A 15,791-nucleotide genomic window follows, 5' to 3' on the forward strand; every position below is an offset into this window, starting at 1 on the left:
TGTTGTTGAGCAATGAGTTGCCTCTGCATCATCTGCATCATTTGCTGTTGCTGTTGTGGGCTCATCTGGGACATGTTACCATTGTTGATGCTATTTTGCATGGCTGCCAGCTGTTGCTGTTGCTGCTGTTGCTGAAGGGCACGTTGCTGCGCTAGCTGTTGAGCAAAATGAGGATTTTGCTGGTTCATGCCTTGGTTGTTCATCATGATGCCTTGGCCTGGTTGCGAGTTCTGGGCCATCATAGCTGGTGGGGGGCTGACTTGCGTCATGCGGGGAGTGCCTATCATAGTGGGCCTGTTGATAGGTGTGCCCTGGGTCATGTTAGGTGTTGTGTGAGGCATTCTTGGGGTACCAGAGGGATGGCTGTGCTGGCTGCCCCTTGAAGACATGGCGTGGGCCATAGGAACGGCCATAGCGGCTGGGTTCTGAACAACAGAAGATGGTCGTGGGGGACTGTTCGCCATGCCAGAGTTGGTTTGTTGCATAGGGACACTTCCCACCATTGGAGATGACATGTGCTGAGGGGTACCTTGTCGAGCCACTGGAGAAGATGCTGGCGGTTGTGAGATTTGAGCTTGGAAGCGAGGCTGGGCTTGTGGAGGCATGTTGTTGGCCAACTGAGGAGTCCCCGCACTTGCACTATTGGCCCCATTGGTGATGGCATTGTTCTGAGGATGGGCATGTTGTTGATTAACATTGAGCCGCTGAGCGTTTTGATTGGCCTGGGTAGCCTGGGCTGCGGCTTGCACACGAGCTTGTTGCGCTTGGGCCTGTGCTTGTGCTTGTGCTTGAGCCTGCCGTTGTTGTTCAGCCTGTCGCATCGATTTCTCTCTCGCTGCTGCTGCTGCTGCCTCGTTGCGATTTCGATCCTCCTGGGCCATCTTCAGGGCGCTCTGAGAAGCCTCTTGCTGCACTTGTGCTCTCTGTTGCTGCAGCTTCCTATCCGCCTCTTGCTGCTTGGCCTTCTCTTGTTCCTTTCTTTCGGTGTGCTTCGCTATAATCTCGTCGATAACCTTGAACCGCTCAAATCTTGGCTCGAATGTGGATGCACCAGTTGAAGCATCCACATCTGCTGTACCACCATTCTGGGCCCCATTTGCACTAGATGCTGCACGCGGGTCCGCAACAAGCATGAATCGTTCTGTATCTGCGGCCTGAGCCTCGTCTGCAGCCATCTCGGCACGAGTTCGCTTGCGTGTCTTGGGCTGTGGAGGAGGCTGTGAGTGCTTGGGGTGACTCATTGCTTCGAGCAGAATGATGTTTTCTTCTATTGTCCTTGTAGGGGAAAGTACTAAAGGGGCGTTTGTGGCCAACAGAATTTGACCTTCTGCCTCGTGAATATTGCTACCGTCGAGTTCTGTCTTTTCGCGCTTCTGACGCTTCGCCGGTGGTGGCATGTTGGCAGCAGTCGGTGTTGGGGGAATTAGAGACATGGGCGTTGAAGGAGGCTGGCCTGACATGTCACTCGTTCCTTGAGGGGTCGAGGCTTTGATCAATAAATCCATATGTAAACTCTCCGGTGTTTGATGGAGAACTACAGTAAACACAAGCGGCTTTTTGGACTTCTCTTTTTGATCCTCAGGGGGCGGCATGGGGGAGTGTTCCTTTTCTACCGTGTTACCCACCTTTGCCTTCCCATCTACAGTGGACGAGTTCTCCTGAGGAAAAGGAACATTGGGGGACGGTGTAAGCCATTGATTGTAGTTGTGAATGGATGATAACACCGCAGATCCCTTTGCAGATTTTGGTTTGGCAACATCCTTGGCTTCGGCAAGCGACTTGTGATCGTGAATTTGGACAATGAGGCATCCATCATAGAACGACACACCACCCTCATTCAAGTATGGTAGAAGGTCATGTGGGACGGTCCGGGCTTTGACATGCTCGAGGAAGATTTTCATAGGCGACTTGTATGAGAACATGCCATCCTGGTTATCGAATCGAAAATGGGTGGGGTGTAGATGGATGATCAGGGAAGGAGGTTGACCGGCGAACTTATTCAAGATATATGTATCTGTGACCACTTCAGGGCCGTTAGCGCGCGAGCGACAAGCAATACCTCGTGTTAACGTACCATACGGGCGAGGTTCCGCGTCGTGGGCTATTTGATCCGCTACCATAGACGCTGATCGCAGTCCAGCACTATTCCTAGAGTGCCGGCCTTGCATCTGCGATGCTGTTTCTCGTCGAGCTCGGTTGATAGGTCGAACGGATGATGCTGTGATCGCCCTGTCGCTGGCCGAGTGTGGTGGCTGCTTCGCACTCGGTGGTGGCTTTTTGGCGGACATTGATGGTGACGGTGACGATTTTGAGGATATCATCGCGCCGTTTGTCTGAATCCCCGGGGGTATAGGTCGCTTTACTTTGTGGGCGACATTTTGCTGAACGATGGGTCCGACAGGCGCCATCGTGACGAAGTCGCGCTGCGCCGCGGGGCCTAGTGATTATGACGGTATCGCAACCGCAACTATCAGTTCGATGCTGTTTTGATAATTATTCAATGCGAAAACATTGATGTTCCAATCACAACGGCACAATGCCGGGTTCAGAGTAGATTTCGAATGATGCGGGAGAGTTGTACGTCGTCTGAGTGATGCGGAGTTGGCCGTCGGATCGCGGGAGAGGAACGCGAGTCTTCTAAAGAAGCGCAAATCAAGTATCACGGAAATGGTACATGGAGGCAGTGAGTATTAAGATAGGGCACACTGTATCCTTGAGAAATTCGTTGCGTTGTATTGAGAGTCGGATGTCATTCGATGATGTTGTACACCTGGTCGCCGTATCACGGGTGGGTTTCCTTGGGGTGATGTTGGATTACGGAAGGTGATTAGGTCACGTGCAAGTTTGAGACCAGGATAAGAATTAAAAAGAACATTTTGTGGGTTGAGGGGGGAAATAAAAAGAAAATAAAAAAGCTTAATTGAATAGACTTTGATTTAGAAAGTACACACGCGTGCTCGTGTTTGCAAGAATCTGACATATACTAAATAGATAGGTTCATGGTATCTCGTGCTATGTCGCAAGACGCGTTGGCCTTACTCACGTCCCTGAACTCGACGCGCCCAATCGTCATTTAGCCTCATACTATCGACAACCACAACTCCACGTCCTCTTCCAACCCTTTCAGATCGCTGCCACCACTCTTTGTTCTTAGTAGATCGCTCCGCCTCAGATTCACTATCTGCCAAACCTCCAGAACCACCATCTGCACCAACAATCAGAATGACGTCATGTCGAAGCCAGGTCTGGAGAGTCGTGATGATGCTGCCATCTTGACCAGAAAGGGCTTTCTGAAGATAGATAACTTCAGGCTGAAGGTGTCGCAGGATATGAACATGGCCATTTGATGTAGTAAAAGGAAGAACCATGGTTTCCTTCTCAACCAAACCCAGAGCCTGTGAATAAATTGAGTTGAAGGCAGGGCTTCCAGATTCGCTAAGACTTGTCAGCATATAATGTGGCTCCAAAGCACGAAAAGCATACAACTGGTTCTTTGACTCTTCGGCGGGAGTTTGAACTTGATCGTGTCCAATGTTAGAAAATGAGGAGCTTAGCGAAGGTGGCGGAAGGTTACTATTAGCAGTATCCACGGCGGGTTCCTTCAAACCAGGAGCGTAAATCAGAACAAATAGCTTGACCTTGGAGTGATCGATGTGTCGAGGGATGTGGGAGAGTATGGACTGATGTACGTTAGAGAGAGAAACTCGGATAACCAGCGTGTCAACTTACAGCGTGCTCATGGAACGGATCCTCCTCTTCAGGCACGGCGCCTGTCTCGGCAGACACCACAATCGCAACCGTCTTGCGTCGCCTACTGCCGCCGATGTGTTGGGACGACGTATCGGCGGGCGCTCGTTCATTCTTAGCTTCTTCTTCCTCTTGCCAGGGGTTGTTATCGTCAAAGGGGCTCTTGTCCTCCTCGCGAATGGAGGCCAACGCCTTGCCCATAGCTGCGCTTGCAGCTGCGACACCCGCCGCCACAGTCTTACCTGTCGAGTCGAAGAACTGCTGCGGGCTCGGTGTTCGTCGCAGAGCACCAGTCACGCGCGAACCCCAGCCCCCGCCGGTTGCTTCTTCGTTCGCATGCGCAATTCCGTGGCTTTGACCATCGGGTCGTGGTGGCTTCTCCGGCCCTTGAATGTCGCGCGAGCCGACATCGTGGGACCCGTATGCTTGATGATCGCCTCCACGGGCATGGTTACTGTAATCAAGGCCATTGTCGTCCTCCTCTTCCGTGTCCTTTCTCTGGCTCCATACCCAAGCAGCCACACCTACAGTCGCGACTGTAAGTGTAACTGCGAGGGGCACCCAGTGACTCCAAACTCCTCGTCGCGACCGCGACGATCCATGATCGGGCGACATTTAAGCAGCGCGCTGTCGCATTGCTAGGTGGAGGGAATAGCGCCAATGGCAGCAGGCGCAAGGGGCCTCTTTATATAAACAAACAAATCTTCAATAGTGCGCCGTTTCAAAAGAATTGCGTCAGGATGCACCGTTCTATGTAGCGAGCCTCGAGGCGATTCTTCAATATACGCGGTGGTTGGTGTAATCAGCGTCAATAACACAGTGGAGCGAGCTGCAAGCTGAGGCCATCTACCCCAGCAACAACAGGTCAGCAGGCAGCCCGAGGGCCGACAAAGAGCAGCTCAGCTTCCAGGGGCTGAATTGCGGGGGACTATCCAATTAATCCGTACCGAGGTCGGAAGAACCACACCACGTGAAGCAGCTTCGAGTCTGTGGCAGTGCAGCATTCAACAGCCACAGGCGGGACACCACCACCCCACGTACGTACATTTTTTGATGTCTTGGCGATGATTGAGTGACTCTTCACTGCCTTCACTTCATATTGACTGCAAACGCCTCACGTTTGAGTATACAGACTGAATCTCTCACCAAACAAACTCACGATACTTGTTTACAATAACCCAGAATCTCAGCCAAAGCTGTCAACTTCATCGTCACCAGCAGATATTACCCTGGCGGAATGCCCCACGCTGTTTCGATGCCTTCAACTGGGCTTCAAGCCCTGATTCTTTGCGGACCGGGCTCATCATTCCCGACGTTCACCTCCAACCCCGATGAGAGCCCAAAGGCCCTTCTTCCTATCGCCAACCGACCTATGGTCTGGTATGCGCTCGATTTCTGCTACCGAACTGGCATCACAGGTAAGTCGGGATTGGTGTTTGACTCATCGGGAATGCGCATGGCTACAAGCGCCTTCGTTCACTCCCCACTGACCGAGGGCTCGATACTGACCACTGTTAGATATAAACCTCATCTGTCCGCCCACAGCTTCTGCGGCTATCTCAACGGCTCTTAACACTAACCCCCACCTCACTGCCCTGCCTCTGCCACGACCTGACATCCTCTCACCAGCAGACTTGGATCAGAACACAGGTACCGCCGAGATCTTGCGACTGCCTGAGATCAGGTCGATTATCACTGGTGACTTTGTGGTTCTGCCTTGCGACTTGGTTTGTGAGCTTGGGGGAGAGAAGCTTCTTCAGTCATGGATGGTCAAGTCAGCCAGCCTGACGGACATGTTGGGAACTTCTAGACTTTCCAACGGTCATCGATCAGTTCACAGCGGCGCTCTTGGTGTCTGGTACGACACAAAGGCAGTTGCACCAGTCAAGAAGGAGGAGACAGATTTTATTGCAACAACTCCCTTGCCCTCAACTCCTGTTACGCCACCCAGGGGGTCGCTTTTCTCAAACCTGTCCAAGCTTGTTTACTCTATGCCAACTGACTCTTTGAGAGATCTGACTGGAGAGAAAAACTCACTACCTGTCCGTCACGGCCTGTTGCGTAATCACACTCGCGTGCGAATGTTTACGACACATCGAGATGCTCACATTTACATCTTCCCTCGATGGGTTCTCGATTTCGTCAAGGACAACGAGCGAATGGAAAGTATCGGAGAAGACGTTATCGGATGGTGGGCGAAGGCCGGCTGGCAATCAGGTCTTGCTGAGAAGCTCAATCTGGAAAGTTCCTGCAGCCAAGGCCGGGTCGAGGAGTCAGAAGAGGACGAAGGTTCATCGTCCCCCAGAGATCCCAGCCCAGACAACACGCCCAGCTTAGGGAACCCAGTGTCCAGCGACGAGAGCGCCGATGCAAAGACACCCAAGATTACGGTAGACAGCAAGTCGAAATCGTTCGAAGTGCCGCCGATCATTGCTTACGTCCATCCCGGTGGAGGTTCTGCGCCCTTGATCCGACGTGTCGATACTGCACAGCTGTTGCTCGCTATCTCACTTCAGCTGGCCAAGCTCCCATCACTTGAGGAGACTGGCGGAGAAGCCAGCTCGCCTTATGTTCACGCAAGGAAGATCGCTTACCCGGAAGGTGTGAAACCTCGCACGACTATCACGCAAAAGGACAGTCTCATTGCTGAGAATGTGACTGTTGAGGAGAAAACATCTATCAAAGAGACTGTGATCGGCGCCGGCTCGCAGATCAACGAGGGCGCCAAGCTTTCTCAATGTCTACTGATGGAAGGTGTAGTTGTTGGCAAAGCCTGCAAGCTGACTCGTTGCATTATTGGAAAGAGGGCCGTTATTGGAGATGGATCCGTTCTAACCGACTGTGAAGTCCAAGAGAATCTTCTTGTAGAAGCTCGAAGTAAGTTCCATAATCATCATTCTTCTCCATCCGCTAACCAGCAATCCCTCCACAGCTGAGGACAAGGACAACAAGCTCATGAGCTCCGAGGGCCTCGAGGCCACAGAGGCCGAGATGAACGAGGTGCTTCAAGACATGGAAGACGATGCCGAACTGGCAGTGATGGACTAGACGTAACGTAACAAAAATGGGGACCGATAAAATAGAGTTAACAATATGGCACTACGGTTAAAGACAACTTGCCCTGCCTTCCGCTTGGACGTTATCAACGTCGTCGTCACATGGAATTGTGGTGTTGTCGGGCATGGACAATGCTATGCCGGCCCATAACACATCTGACTCGAATACAACGCTGTCAACGAGGCCAATATGAGTCAGAAAAATGATAAGTAGGAATCGCCACTGCCAAGAGCTACACGCACCGAAAGGACCAAAACATTGCATGTTGCTTTGACCATTTTTCTGTATCATTGAGATCAGCTCTCTTGATCATTCGATTCAGAGACATGATATGCGGCGTTTATTTGGCATTACAACGGTCAACCAACAGGAACTGCGGTTGTCAGACCGCGCGTCAACAGCAGATAAAACATGGTCGAATCAAAGTGTTATAATCCTTGTCTGATACAAGTTGGCTTCGCATAAACTCTTGAAGCGAGCCACGATGTAACCGCCACAAGCCGAAATTCTTACTGTCCAACGTAACTATCTGAGCACGCATTCAGTCAACCTCCCTTACCTTTGCTATTGGACAATAATGCGCTGTGACTCTAAAGCGCACGGTTGATTCTTTTTCTGAGTCTATTGCTAAAGTTGTAGAATTCTCCAGTTCGCCGACCCCCACTCAGACGTTGATATTCAACGACATACTTGACGAGGGCGGAACTGAACTGAATTGAACTAATGCACTGCGACTGTGGTCAGACCATACACTTTGGGTGTTTCAATAGCGAGTCTTTGCGCTTTGATAAAATAGCGGTTTTCTTAGCTTTGGGGAATTCAATACGGAGTTTGCTCCGCCGCGGCGGGATTTGCAAGCAGCTGGCGTATTAACCGAAGCGCCATGTTTTCACAGTGATAATTCTTCGGTGCATGGGTTGAAGTCTTTGGCGCCACGTTAAAGATCACATGCAAGAGAGTCACAGCTACATGTTTTGTTTAGGGTTTGTTCTACCATTGTTGTTCAGTTGGCAGACACTAAGAAGAGGTCAAGCTCTTGGTGTTGAAGCTGAAACTCACCTAGAATAACTACAGAGAGGGGCGTCTGGCGATATCGGAGTGTAAACAATGATATCCCTCCTGGCTCTGCTATTGTGCGTGGACGGACACCAAAGACTACCTCTAGAGTTAAATGCCCGTTGCTGTACGGCCCGCGTCACGGGTGGCTAGTTGGTTCATACCAGCACAACCTTTTTGGGGACCCCCGACCATATTTGCTCGTTCTAGACCAGGGACTTGTACGAAGACTCTTGATACTATTAGGTCCCGGATGTAACAGAAATGCAAACTCAGTAAACGGCCCTGACTACTGGTAAATATCAGCGCCTCCTCCTCGACCCAACGCCAAAGCTCTAACTACTATTGCGCACAAGAATGTACCCTAGAATTCAGAAACCACACCCAGGAACTTTTTAAGTCCAATGAAGAATTCAAACTTTAATTGTCCTATTTGGAATCGCCTGCTCTGGGTGCAAAGACAACCGTGATGCCGTGACTACCCTGTAGTTATATGTGTCAAATACTAGAAAACTTGGATTTGCAAAAATACAAGACAAAATCTTTTAGGGTCAGAACATGTAAGTTCAGGGCAGAGAGCGATAGACTTCTATCAAGTACTTTCCCATTGCACACATGGACTGGGGTTTAAGCGATTCTATGACAAGCTCTACCTATGGATGACACGACCTAACGTGTCAATAGAAACTGACTCCTCTGAACTCTAAAATATGTCAAGGCCAATTTGGCAACGAACAACAGCTCTCGCTTGTTTAGTCCAGGGTTGTTTCCTAGTGGATAGATCGTCAGGGCCTTCGTTTACAGTTTACACCAGCTATTAGCTGCCGACCCGACGTATTTCAATTAATGCCACTACTAACAGCGGTCAAAACGGTTAATTTGAACCAACATTCCGTTACTATTGAAACGCACACGTCGTCGTGGTCTTGACGTCTGCGAAACAAAAGCTCATTAGAATCGATAGAGCAATTTCCACGACTTTGAGTTATACCATCCCAATAGGGAAAGGGTTCAATTCTCTTTCGCGTCTACCTTGCAAAGTAGATATACAGAGAGACAGCCGTCATGGCTGATCCTTTATCCACGCTAATAGCCTCAGTGCGGCTAGTATAGGGAACGCGGCTCTTTGGATCCCTGTGGAACACTGGACGACTTCCATCGCACGAATTATGTAGATGGCATATCGCCTAGACGGTCAAATGCTTGTGTTATGGTTAATTCTACAACTTGTGGCGTCAGCGCTTGTGTTCCTTGAAAATGCAGCGTATAAAAAGATACAAGATACAGATGACATACAGCCTAGTAGGTTTCGGATGGCTGCTATATCGAACAAGCACATAATCAAGTCTACGTGCCTCAAGTATGTAGGAGCAAATCAGAGCAGGGAATGCTTCAGACCCCTGACTATTCCTAGTCGGTGGTCCCTTTTGGGCGGGAGATTCACAGCGGATGTAACAGCGGCTGCAGTGTAACCCCGATCTTTGGTTAACACCAAAACTGCCAGATGCCTATCAATCTCGGAAGGGGAGCCCATCGGCGATCCAAAGTCACATTAATTACATCAAAAGAAAGAGTCGGCATCGGCTGGCCCAGATGCGACTTGCTATGTCATGGAATGGAATCGCGACCAAGGTACTCTGTAGGTGGGCTGCAAAAATGGAACGCAGGCCATCATGGAGCCGTCTAATACCTGAATGGACTTGATCAATTTCCCTGACCTTCAGCTTGAGGATAAGTCAGACCTAAGCAACTAAGATACTTGGCTAGCTAGGTAGGCATATTCATTGGGCCGAATGCTTTCGGCGGGAGCTAACAGCATCTCAGCCCTGAAAGTCTTGAATGAGCATGCCCGGGCCAGACGTCGTAGATCCCGGATGATTCCCAGGGCTCTTGTGATGGAGAATAAATGGGTTAAGGATTCCACTGTTAGAGCTCATTGCCTGCCCGCGGCAACAAGGGCAGGACGGTATCCATTCGTGTATCATATCTCAGTCTTGGCAAGTGAAATGCTGGGGCCGCCATGCAGACCAGTTATATTAACTTGTCGCAGTCGTGTCTGTCATTGAACGAAGGAAAAGCCACGACGGTAGCCACAACTAGCGTTTCCCGTCAAATATTCCAAGTCAAGTCGTCAGCATTGACCCGCTTCTGACTTGAGGTACAGTAGTGTAGACGACAAGCTGTTGAAACTATAGGCAACCTAACAAGATAAAATCGACCAACATCGAGGGCGAGGGAGAGTAATAGTGTACGGGTTTTGCGAAGAGGGAGACATAGACCGAATTGGCAATAAACGGAACGCCGTTTGCCCAATATGGGGTAAAGGGATACGTTTGAGCCATGGCGATAGTGCAAAGTCAGTTCGACAACGTTGGGCTTCTTGGGGACAGTTAGGACGATCTCCCAGCTGGAATTACCAAAGAGCGGCCAGTCCTCCTACCCATTATTAGCGAGACTAGTCCGTTAAAAAGCAAAAAACGGCTGTGGAGAATTGTCGTAGACCACTTTTGTCTGATTAGGCCATCCTCAGCACTGTGGAGTACCGTACATAGTGAGCAGTGGCAGGTCAGGCCGTCAGAGAATATGACTGATCATATTTAGAGTCTCGAAATCCGACACAGAAACTCGGTTGGTGTTGGGGACTGATGGCGTTTTGATGTGAGACCAAGACTCTGATTGGAAGAGAAACTCTGCGGATATGAGGCCGAACCTCTGGTGAGACTCCGTAGATAGAGAAGTTGTAAGTCTATGATGGCATGATGAGTACAAAAGAGGAAGAAGAAATCCGACAGGGGATCTTCTGGGATTTACAACGATGAAGTTGTCGAGCAGCTGAGTGTGATCGACCTATCACCTACTAACCTCTTGGCATAAATATATATCTCTTTTGATCGGGTAACTCGTATGCGTACGTGCACTTGAACTGAGCGGCATCAACGGCGCTGGAGAAGCAGGCCGCATTATGGGCCTCGATCTCAGTCCTGCCAGGAAAAAGTATTCATCCAATTTGAGTCGAGATAAAGTTGTTGAGGGCCAGGTAGCGGAAGCAGGGTATGACCTGGTGTGAGTACTCGGAGCAGGCGGTATTGCAAAGTGCTTGTTGTTGAGCCTGGGCCTTGGTACAATCGCAATCGCATTGGGATGGATGGCACGGGACGTGGATATGGTGAGAAGCAATTTGGGCCCAGCAGAGGGGAACCCATTTCAGCCCTGAGCTGTATGAAGCATCCATAACTGACCTAGAATATGATAGACAAGGGCCTGCAGATGCTGAGTATGCAGTTGAATTGCACCGGCCATGGCTCAACACCATCGATTAAATTAGAAATTGCCATATATGGAAGGAGGCTGAAGCTATCATATCTCACGAGAAGAAGATGGCAATCTGCGCTGCATGACATTGAAATATCATGACGAATTACGCTGCTTCCCAATTTATAGTCCTCATTTGCGACTGCCCGTTCATTTTCTTCTTTGACGATGAGGGCAAGTACGATAGAGGTAGACGGCCATCCTCAGGCATCAATCCATCCATGGTTTCTAGGTCTCCTGTGCTCACAACTCCACCAGCAGCAGCTTCAGCTTCAGCTACTAGTATTCTGCGCATTTCTCTAGCCAAAGTAAAAAAACTGATATATTACAAAAATCTTGCCCCGCACACCCTGGGCGTCTTGCCAGCCATCAACAGCCAAGACGGAGGGGGGGGGGATGTGAGAATTCGTACCATCCGATAGCGTCTTCTATTCTGCACTTTGTGGGGCATCAGATCTACGAACGCCTCTCCCTGTCATCGAACCCTGTCGTCGTTCCTAGATTTCTCGAGGATCGTTGGGTCGCTCCCCCGGAAGATCGCCCGGCACTAGGCACGACAGTGTCATTCATAACTGACAACTAGATCAGACGATGCGGTTCTGTGATTCCTGAACCTACCGCATCTTCACGACTCTTATCTATCGGACGCACTACCGTCCCGAGCCTCTCGATAGTGCTTGCACCACATGCTCACGCAATCTACTAACTAACGTGGCGTCTCCCTCCGTCCCTTTGTTATGCCTTCGCCCTTATCACATACCTGAGCGCGTTCTCGTTCCCAAGGAGCGCAGTAGTTAACGAGCCCAGAACTGAAACTATAACCCCTCAACCCCTCCTTCTAATGATCAATAACCAGGCTGAATAGACTTGAAGATATTGCTTAACATGAACACGAAACAGATGACAAACTTGACGGCAGTCAACACTATACACTTGATCACGACATCGTCGACAAAGACGGATGAATTCGAAATGTCTATACAGTGAAACATCAGCAGCAGTTTTATTGGGCTTTCGGCCGAACCCATACTGGCATAGTCCTCCTCCATTAGTGGCAACGCGTTAGCGGTCCAGCTATAATACCATGTTGAGGCCAAGGCTTTGTACTGTGACTGTCATAAAGAGCCCCGTGCGCCGCCACAACGGGACTTCCAGAGGAATAAGTTGAGCCAGCTACTTTAGACGAAACAAGGGTCTAAACCAGGTCGACGCGCTTTCAACTGTCAGCATGAACCTAATCTACCTATACTCTAGCACTACCGATGCCACCTTGTCTATTGATATCGCCCCGCATTGCCATTCGGGCAACTTCTTTCCTGCCATATCCGCGAATTTAGCCGTTTTAGCGTACTGCCCTTGCTCGCATTACCCAACTTTCGGATTATTGACAAACAATTGCCGACGACATCCATCCCCGAAGCGCACGAGAACCTAGCAGTTCCGGTATATTGTCCGAGGGAAAAGGTCGCGTTGCTGACAAAAGAGTGGCAGCCTACTTGCCATCCAATGACATCAGGTTACGCTCTCTTGGAAGACATCCCAATATGCAGTTTGTTTCCAACAGTCTGAGACGTATCGTCGGATCAGGGTCCACGTCGATCTGCGGAGGAGCAGGAGGTTATTCTCGTGTGTTCGGATAGGAGTCTACCACCTCATTATCTCTCCATTGATAATGCGCCGCCAGGAACAACCGCAGGTCCCTTTCGTTTTGGGTGAGACCTGCATCGCGTATTGCTTTTCGTGCATAGGACCACATTGCACTTCTGGTCTGGTTGACCTTTCAGAAACCCCACATCTTCACCTGCCCGGAGACATTGCACCCTCTTGCCTTCAATCCAAGGGAGCCCAATATGGAGAACCAAAGTCCACCTTATGGGGCATGTTTCTCCAAAGAAGTTACACATCCAGGCACACTCAGGAACAGAAACTTCACGTCCCCTCAGAACAAGTTGACCTGTCTTACTTCAAGGTCTTTCTGAGCGTGGATTTCACTTGCCCCATTCCAGGCCTTGACCATTCCTCAACGAGCTATCCATTGCAGTCGGAGGCAAGTAAGCTAGTGAAGGAGAAGACTTATGTACAACAGACCTGGGTCATCCACACAATCGGATCTCCATGATTTCGACTCTAGAGCGGCGTGCCTAACATCCTGTCAAGCCTAGTGGCTGATGCGCGGATGTACGAGATGTAGAGTTGGCGTCAGTCCTAACCGTCCACCCCCGGGGTTATGTTCGTCTATTTCATGCAGGGACCGATTCTGTCACCTCTTTGACTTTGAGTCTTTTCATCTCTGAGTGCTGGGGTCGGTGCATTTCACACCACTCCCGTTGCTCAGGATCCGCAACAGGGGCAGGGTATTAACGAGGGGTGGTCCCAAGCCCAAGCGAGGAACCACCCCAGCGTCAGGGATGTGGTCTGGGCACGCCCACCTTAATCCATATCTCAACGCTTGGTTAAGCCGGCTCTCACAGCTATGCTATGCGTCTTTGTTCTTGCAAGTACTTTTCCCCTATTTTCGGGTCATTGCCATGTCCAAGGTTAGCTTGAGCTTTGGTCAACTGTCTAGGGAAAGCAGCTCGGACCGAGTTCCCAGTCCACCATGCGTCCCTTCCCGATTCCCGACTTGCGTGCAGCTAGTCCGGCCCAGCTGAGGGTGTTGGGAGTCTGGAGAAACATACTCAGGGACGGTTTATCTCAACTGACACATCCTCATCCAGACATTGCTTCTCTCTAATGCGAGCAATAAACCCACTTGCCCATGGTGGATCACGCCTCTCCCGCCCTGCCTGTCTAGACATAGATCTCGATCTGAGTTTGGACCAAGACTGTTGACCCTGGCTAGCATTCTTGCCCTTGATTTACTTTTATCATAGTAGTGTCTCGCGGGTCCCCTACTAGCTGCACCGGCTGTGATCAGGGATCTACGGGTGGTTGAGCTTACAGTCTTGTCTGTCTCAGGACCATAAGCTGATGAGGTGTACTTCATTCCGCCGCATGTCTATATCTTCAAGGGCGTCCGTCCTCCAAGACGAAAAAAAAAATTCCCGTTCAGACTCACCAGACAATTGAACTCATTCAACTTCTTGATTGTTCTTCTCAAATATTGGACGAAAGTTGAACACTTTACCCTTCTTCAACACAAGACATATTCACATATATCCTTAAACATCTCTCCTCTTGATCCCTCCTATTAAAACTCATTATAAAGATGCAGTACGAGGCGGATTTCCGGTTCGACATGGACGACAGCTTCAACCTGTGCAGCCAACCCATGTCCTGCCCCTCGACCACAACAAGCTTCTCTTCAGCTTCATCAGCTTACGACCCTTTCACTCCTACATCACGACGCTCAACCCCTCATGAATTCGGCAATATGGACTTTGATGGTCCTTACAACTCAGTCTCTCACCGAGCTGAGCTGACTCCTCCTTCCTCAGCAATGAGTAAATACATGCCTGGCCCTATCAAGGCTGAGTCTGAGCACATGCCATTCTCCGACACCCTCCCCAACACTCCTATGAAGCGAGAGGGACTTGGCTTCGAATATGACCATATGATGGACATGAATATGGCCCACCATGGTTCAATGGGATCCGTGACACCATCAAACTCGTTTGGAATGTACTATTCCCCAGATGCCTCCATTGGAGCTGCCTCTTTTATGATGACACCAACCCAAAGCATCTCAGGATCTGAGGCTGCCGAGACTGGCTCATCGTGGTCTTGCGCCAACGATAGCCCAATCTCCTTTTTCACTAGCCGACAGCTTTTCCCCGACTCTGACTCGTTTGATCTTGACCGACACTCACAGTCTCCCCTGGGATATCCTCTGCATGAGATTAACTCACCAAACTGTATGAAGTCTCAGAGATCGATGATGGTGCATGAGATTCAGCAAAAGACCAACGAGCTACAACGAGCTCAGATCCGATCATCAAGAAAGCGATCCATCAAGCCTGATCCTTCACAAGTCGATGTGGTCCGAAGAGCCATGTGTAAGTGTGACTACCCTGGCTGCCACAAGGCTTTCCGACGAAATGAGCACCTCAAGCGTCACAAGCAAACGTAAGTTTATTGCAGTCACTTGATATATGAGTACAGAGGCTAACACTGAACAGCTTTCATGGTGAAGGACCTAACCGTTTCTCGTGCGAGTTTTGCGGAAAGGACCAGTTTAACCGTCAAGATAACCTTAACAACCACCGCAAGTTGCACGCACGCCCTAACAGCCGCAACCGTGGTGTGGAGTTCATCCCTGCTGCAGTCCCAGTGATCGAGCAAGAAGAGCGAAGCAGGAAGCGACGAGCACCATCAAAATCCAAGACTGGTGAGAAGCGGGGCTCAGACTACTGAGCTTGTCTTGCCAGTTCATCTTGGCCGGGTACCTTGCTTGAAGGGCATTATTCAGTCGTCACCGAAGAGAAAAGAGAAGAGTTGAGAACGCCACATTCATCTCTTGACCCGCTTTCCCTGCTCGATCGGGGATCCACACATAATAGACACACACACACTTACATATTTGTCCACACACATTCGCATCTACACACCACGATACATAAAAACGGAGCCGGGAAAAAGAAAGACATTGCAGCATCTGCAGCCCTGCCGCCATCTTTACG

General features: G+C 50.1%; 4 protein-coding genes across 4 annotated transcripts; 2 read left to right on the plus strand and 2 right to left on the minus strand.

Annotated features, from left to right (window-relative positions):
* Nucleotides 1-639: 639 nt before the first annotated feature.
* Nucleotides 640-2,288, minus strand: FGSG_11969 (uncharacterized protein; the record flags this gene model as incomplete). The annotated part of the gene is made up of 3 exons (XM_011319087.1): nt 640-668; nt 752-2,014; nt 2,075-2,288. The coding sequence occupies 3 exons, from the start codon at nt 2,286-2,288 to the stop codon at nt 640-642; spliced, it is 1,506 nt and encodes a 501-aa protein (XP_011317389.1).
* Nucleotides 2,289-2,915: 627 nt separating this feature from the next.
* Nucleotides 2,916-4,546, minus strand: FGSG_11970 (uncharacterized protein). Its single transcript, XM_011319088.1, has 4 exons — nt 3,990-4,546; nt 3,730-3,851; nt 3,484-3,680; nt 2,916-3,435 (listed from the first exon to the last, which is right to left on the minus strand). The coding sequence occupies exons 1-4, from the start codon at nt 4,360-4,362 to the stop codon at nt 3,036-3,038; spliced, it is 1,092 nt and encodes a 363-aa protein (XP_011317390.1). The 5' UTR covers nt 4,363-4,546; the 3' UTR covers nt 2,916-3,035.
* Nucleotides 4,547-5,002: 456 nt separating this feature from the next.
* FGSG_01575 (uncharacterized protein) lies at nt 5,003-6,795 on the plus strand (the record flags this gene model as incomplete). Its single annotated transcript, XM_011319089.1, has 3 exons — nt 5,003-5,165; nt 5,266-6,624; nt 6,680-6,795. 3 exons carry the CDS (start codon nt 5,003-5,005, stop codon nt 6,793-6,795), a joined length of 1,638 nt encoding a protein of 545 aa, XP_011317391.1.
* Nucleotides 6,796-14,380: 7,585 nt separating this feature from the next.
* FGSG_01576 (uncharacterized protein) lies at nt 14,381-15,525 on the plus strand (the record flags this gene model as incomplete). Its single annotated transcript, XM_011319090.1, has 2 exons — nt 14,381-15,237; nt 15,291-15,525. The coding sequence occupies 2 exons, from the start codon at nt 14,381-14,383 to the stop codon at nt 15,523-15,525; spliced, it is 1,092 nt and encodes a 363-aa protein (XP_011317392.1).
* Between the last annotated feature and the right edge of the window lie 266 nt (nt 15,526-15,791).

The sequence above is a fragment of the Fusarium graminearum genome, chromosome 1, assembly GCF_000240135.3.
Source record: "Fusarium graminearum PH-1 chromosome 1, whole genome shotgun sequence".
NCBI classification, from domain to species: domain Eukaryota; kingdom Fungi; phylum Ascomycota; class Sordariomycetes; order Hypocreales; family Nectriaceae; genus Fusarium; species Fusarium graminearum.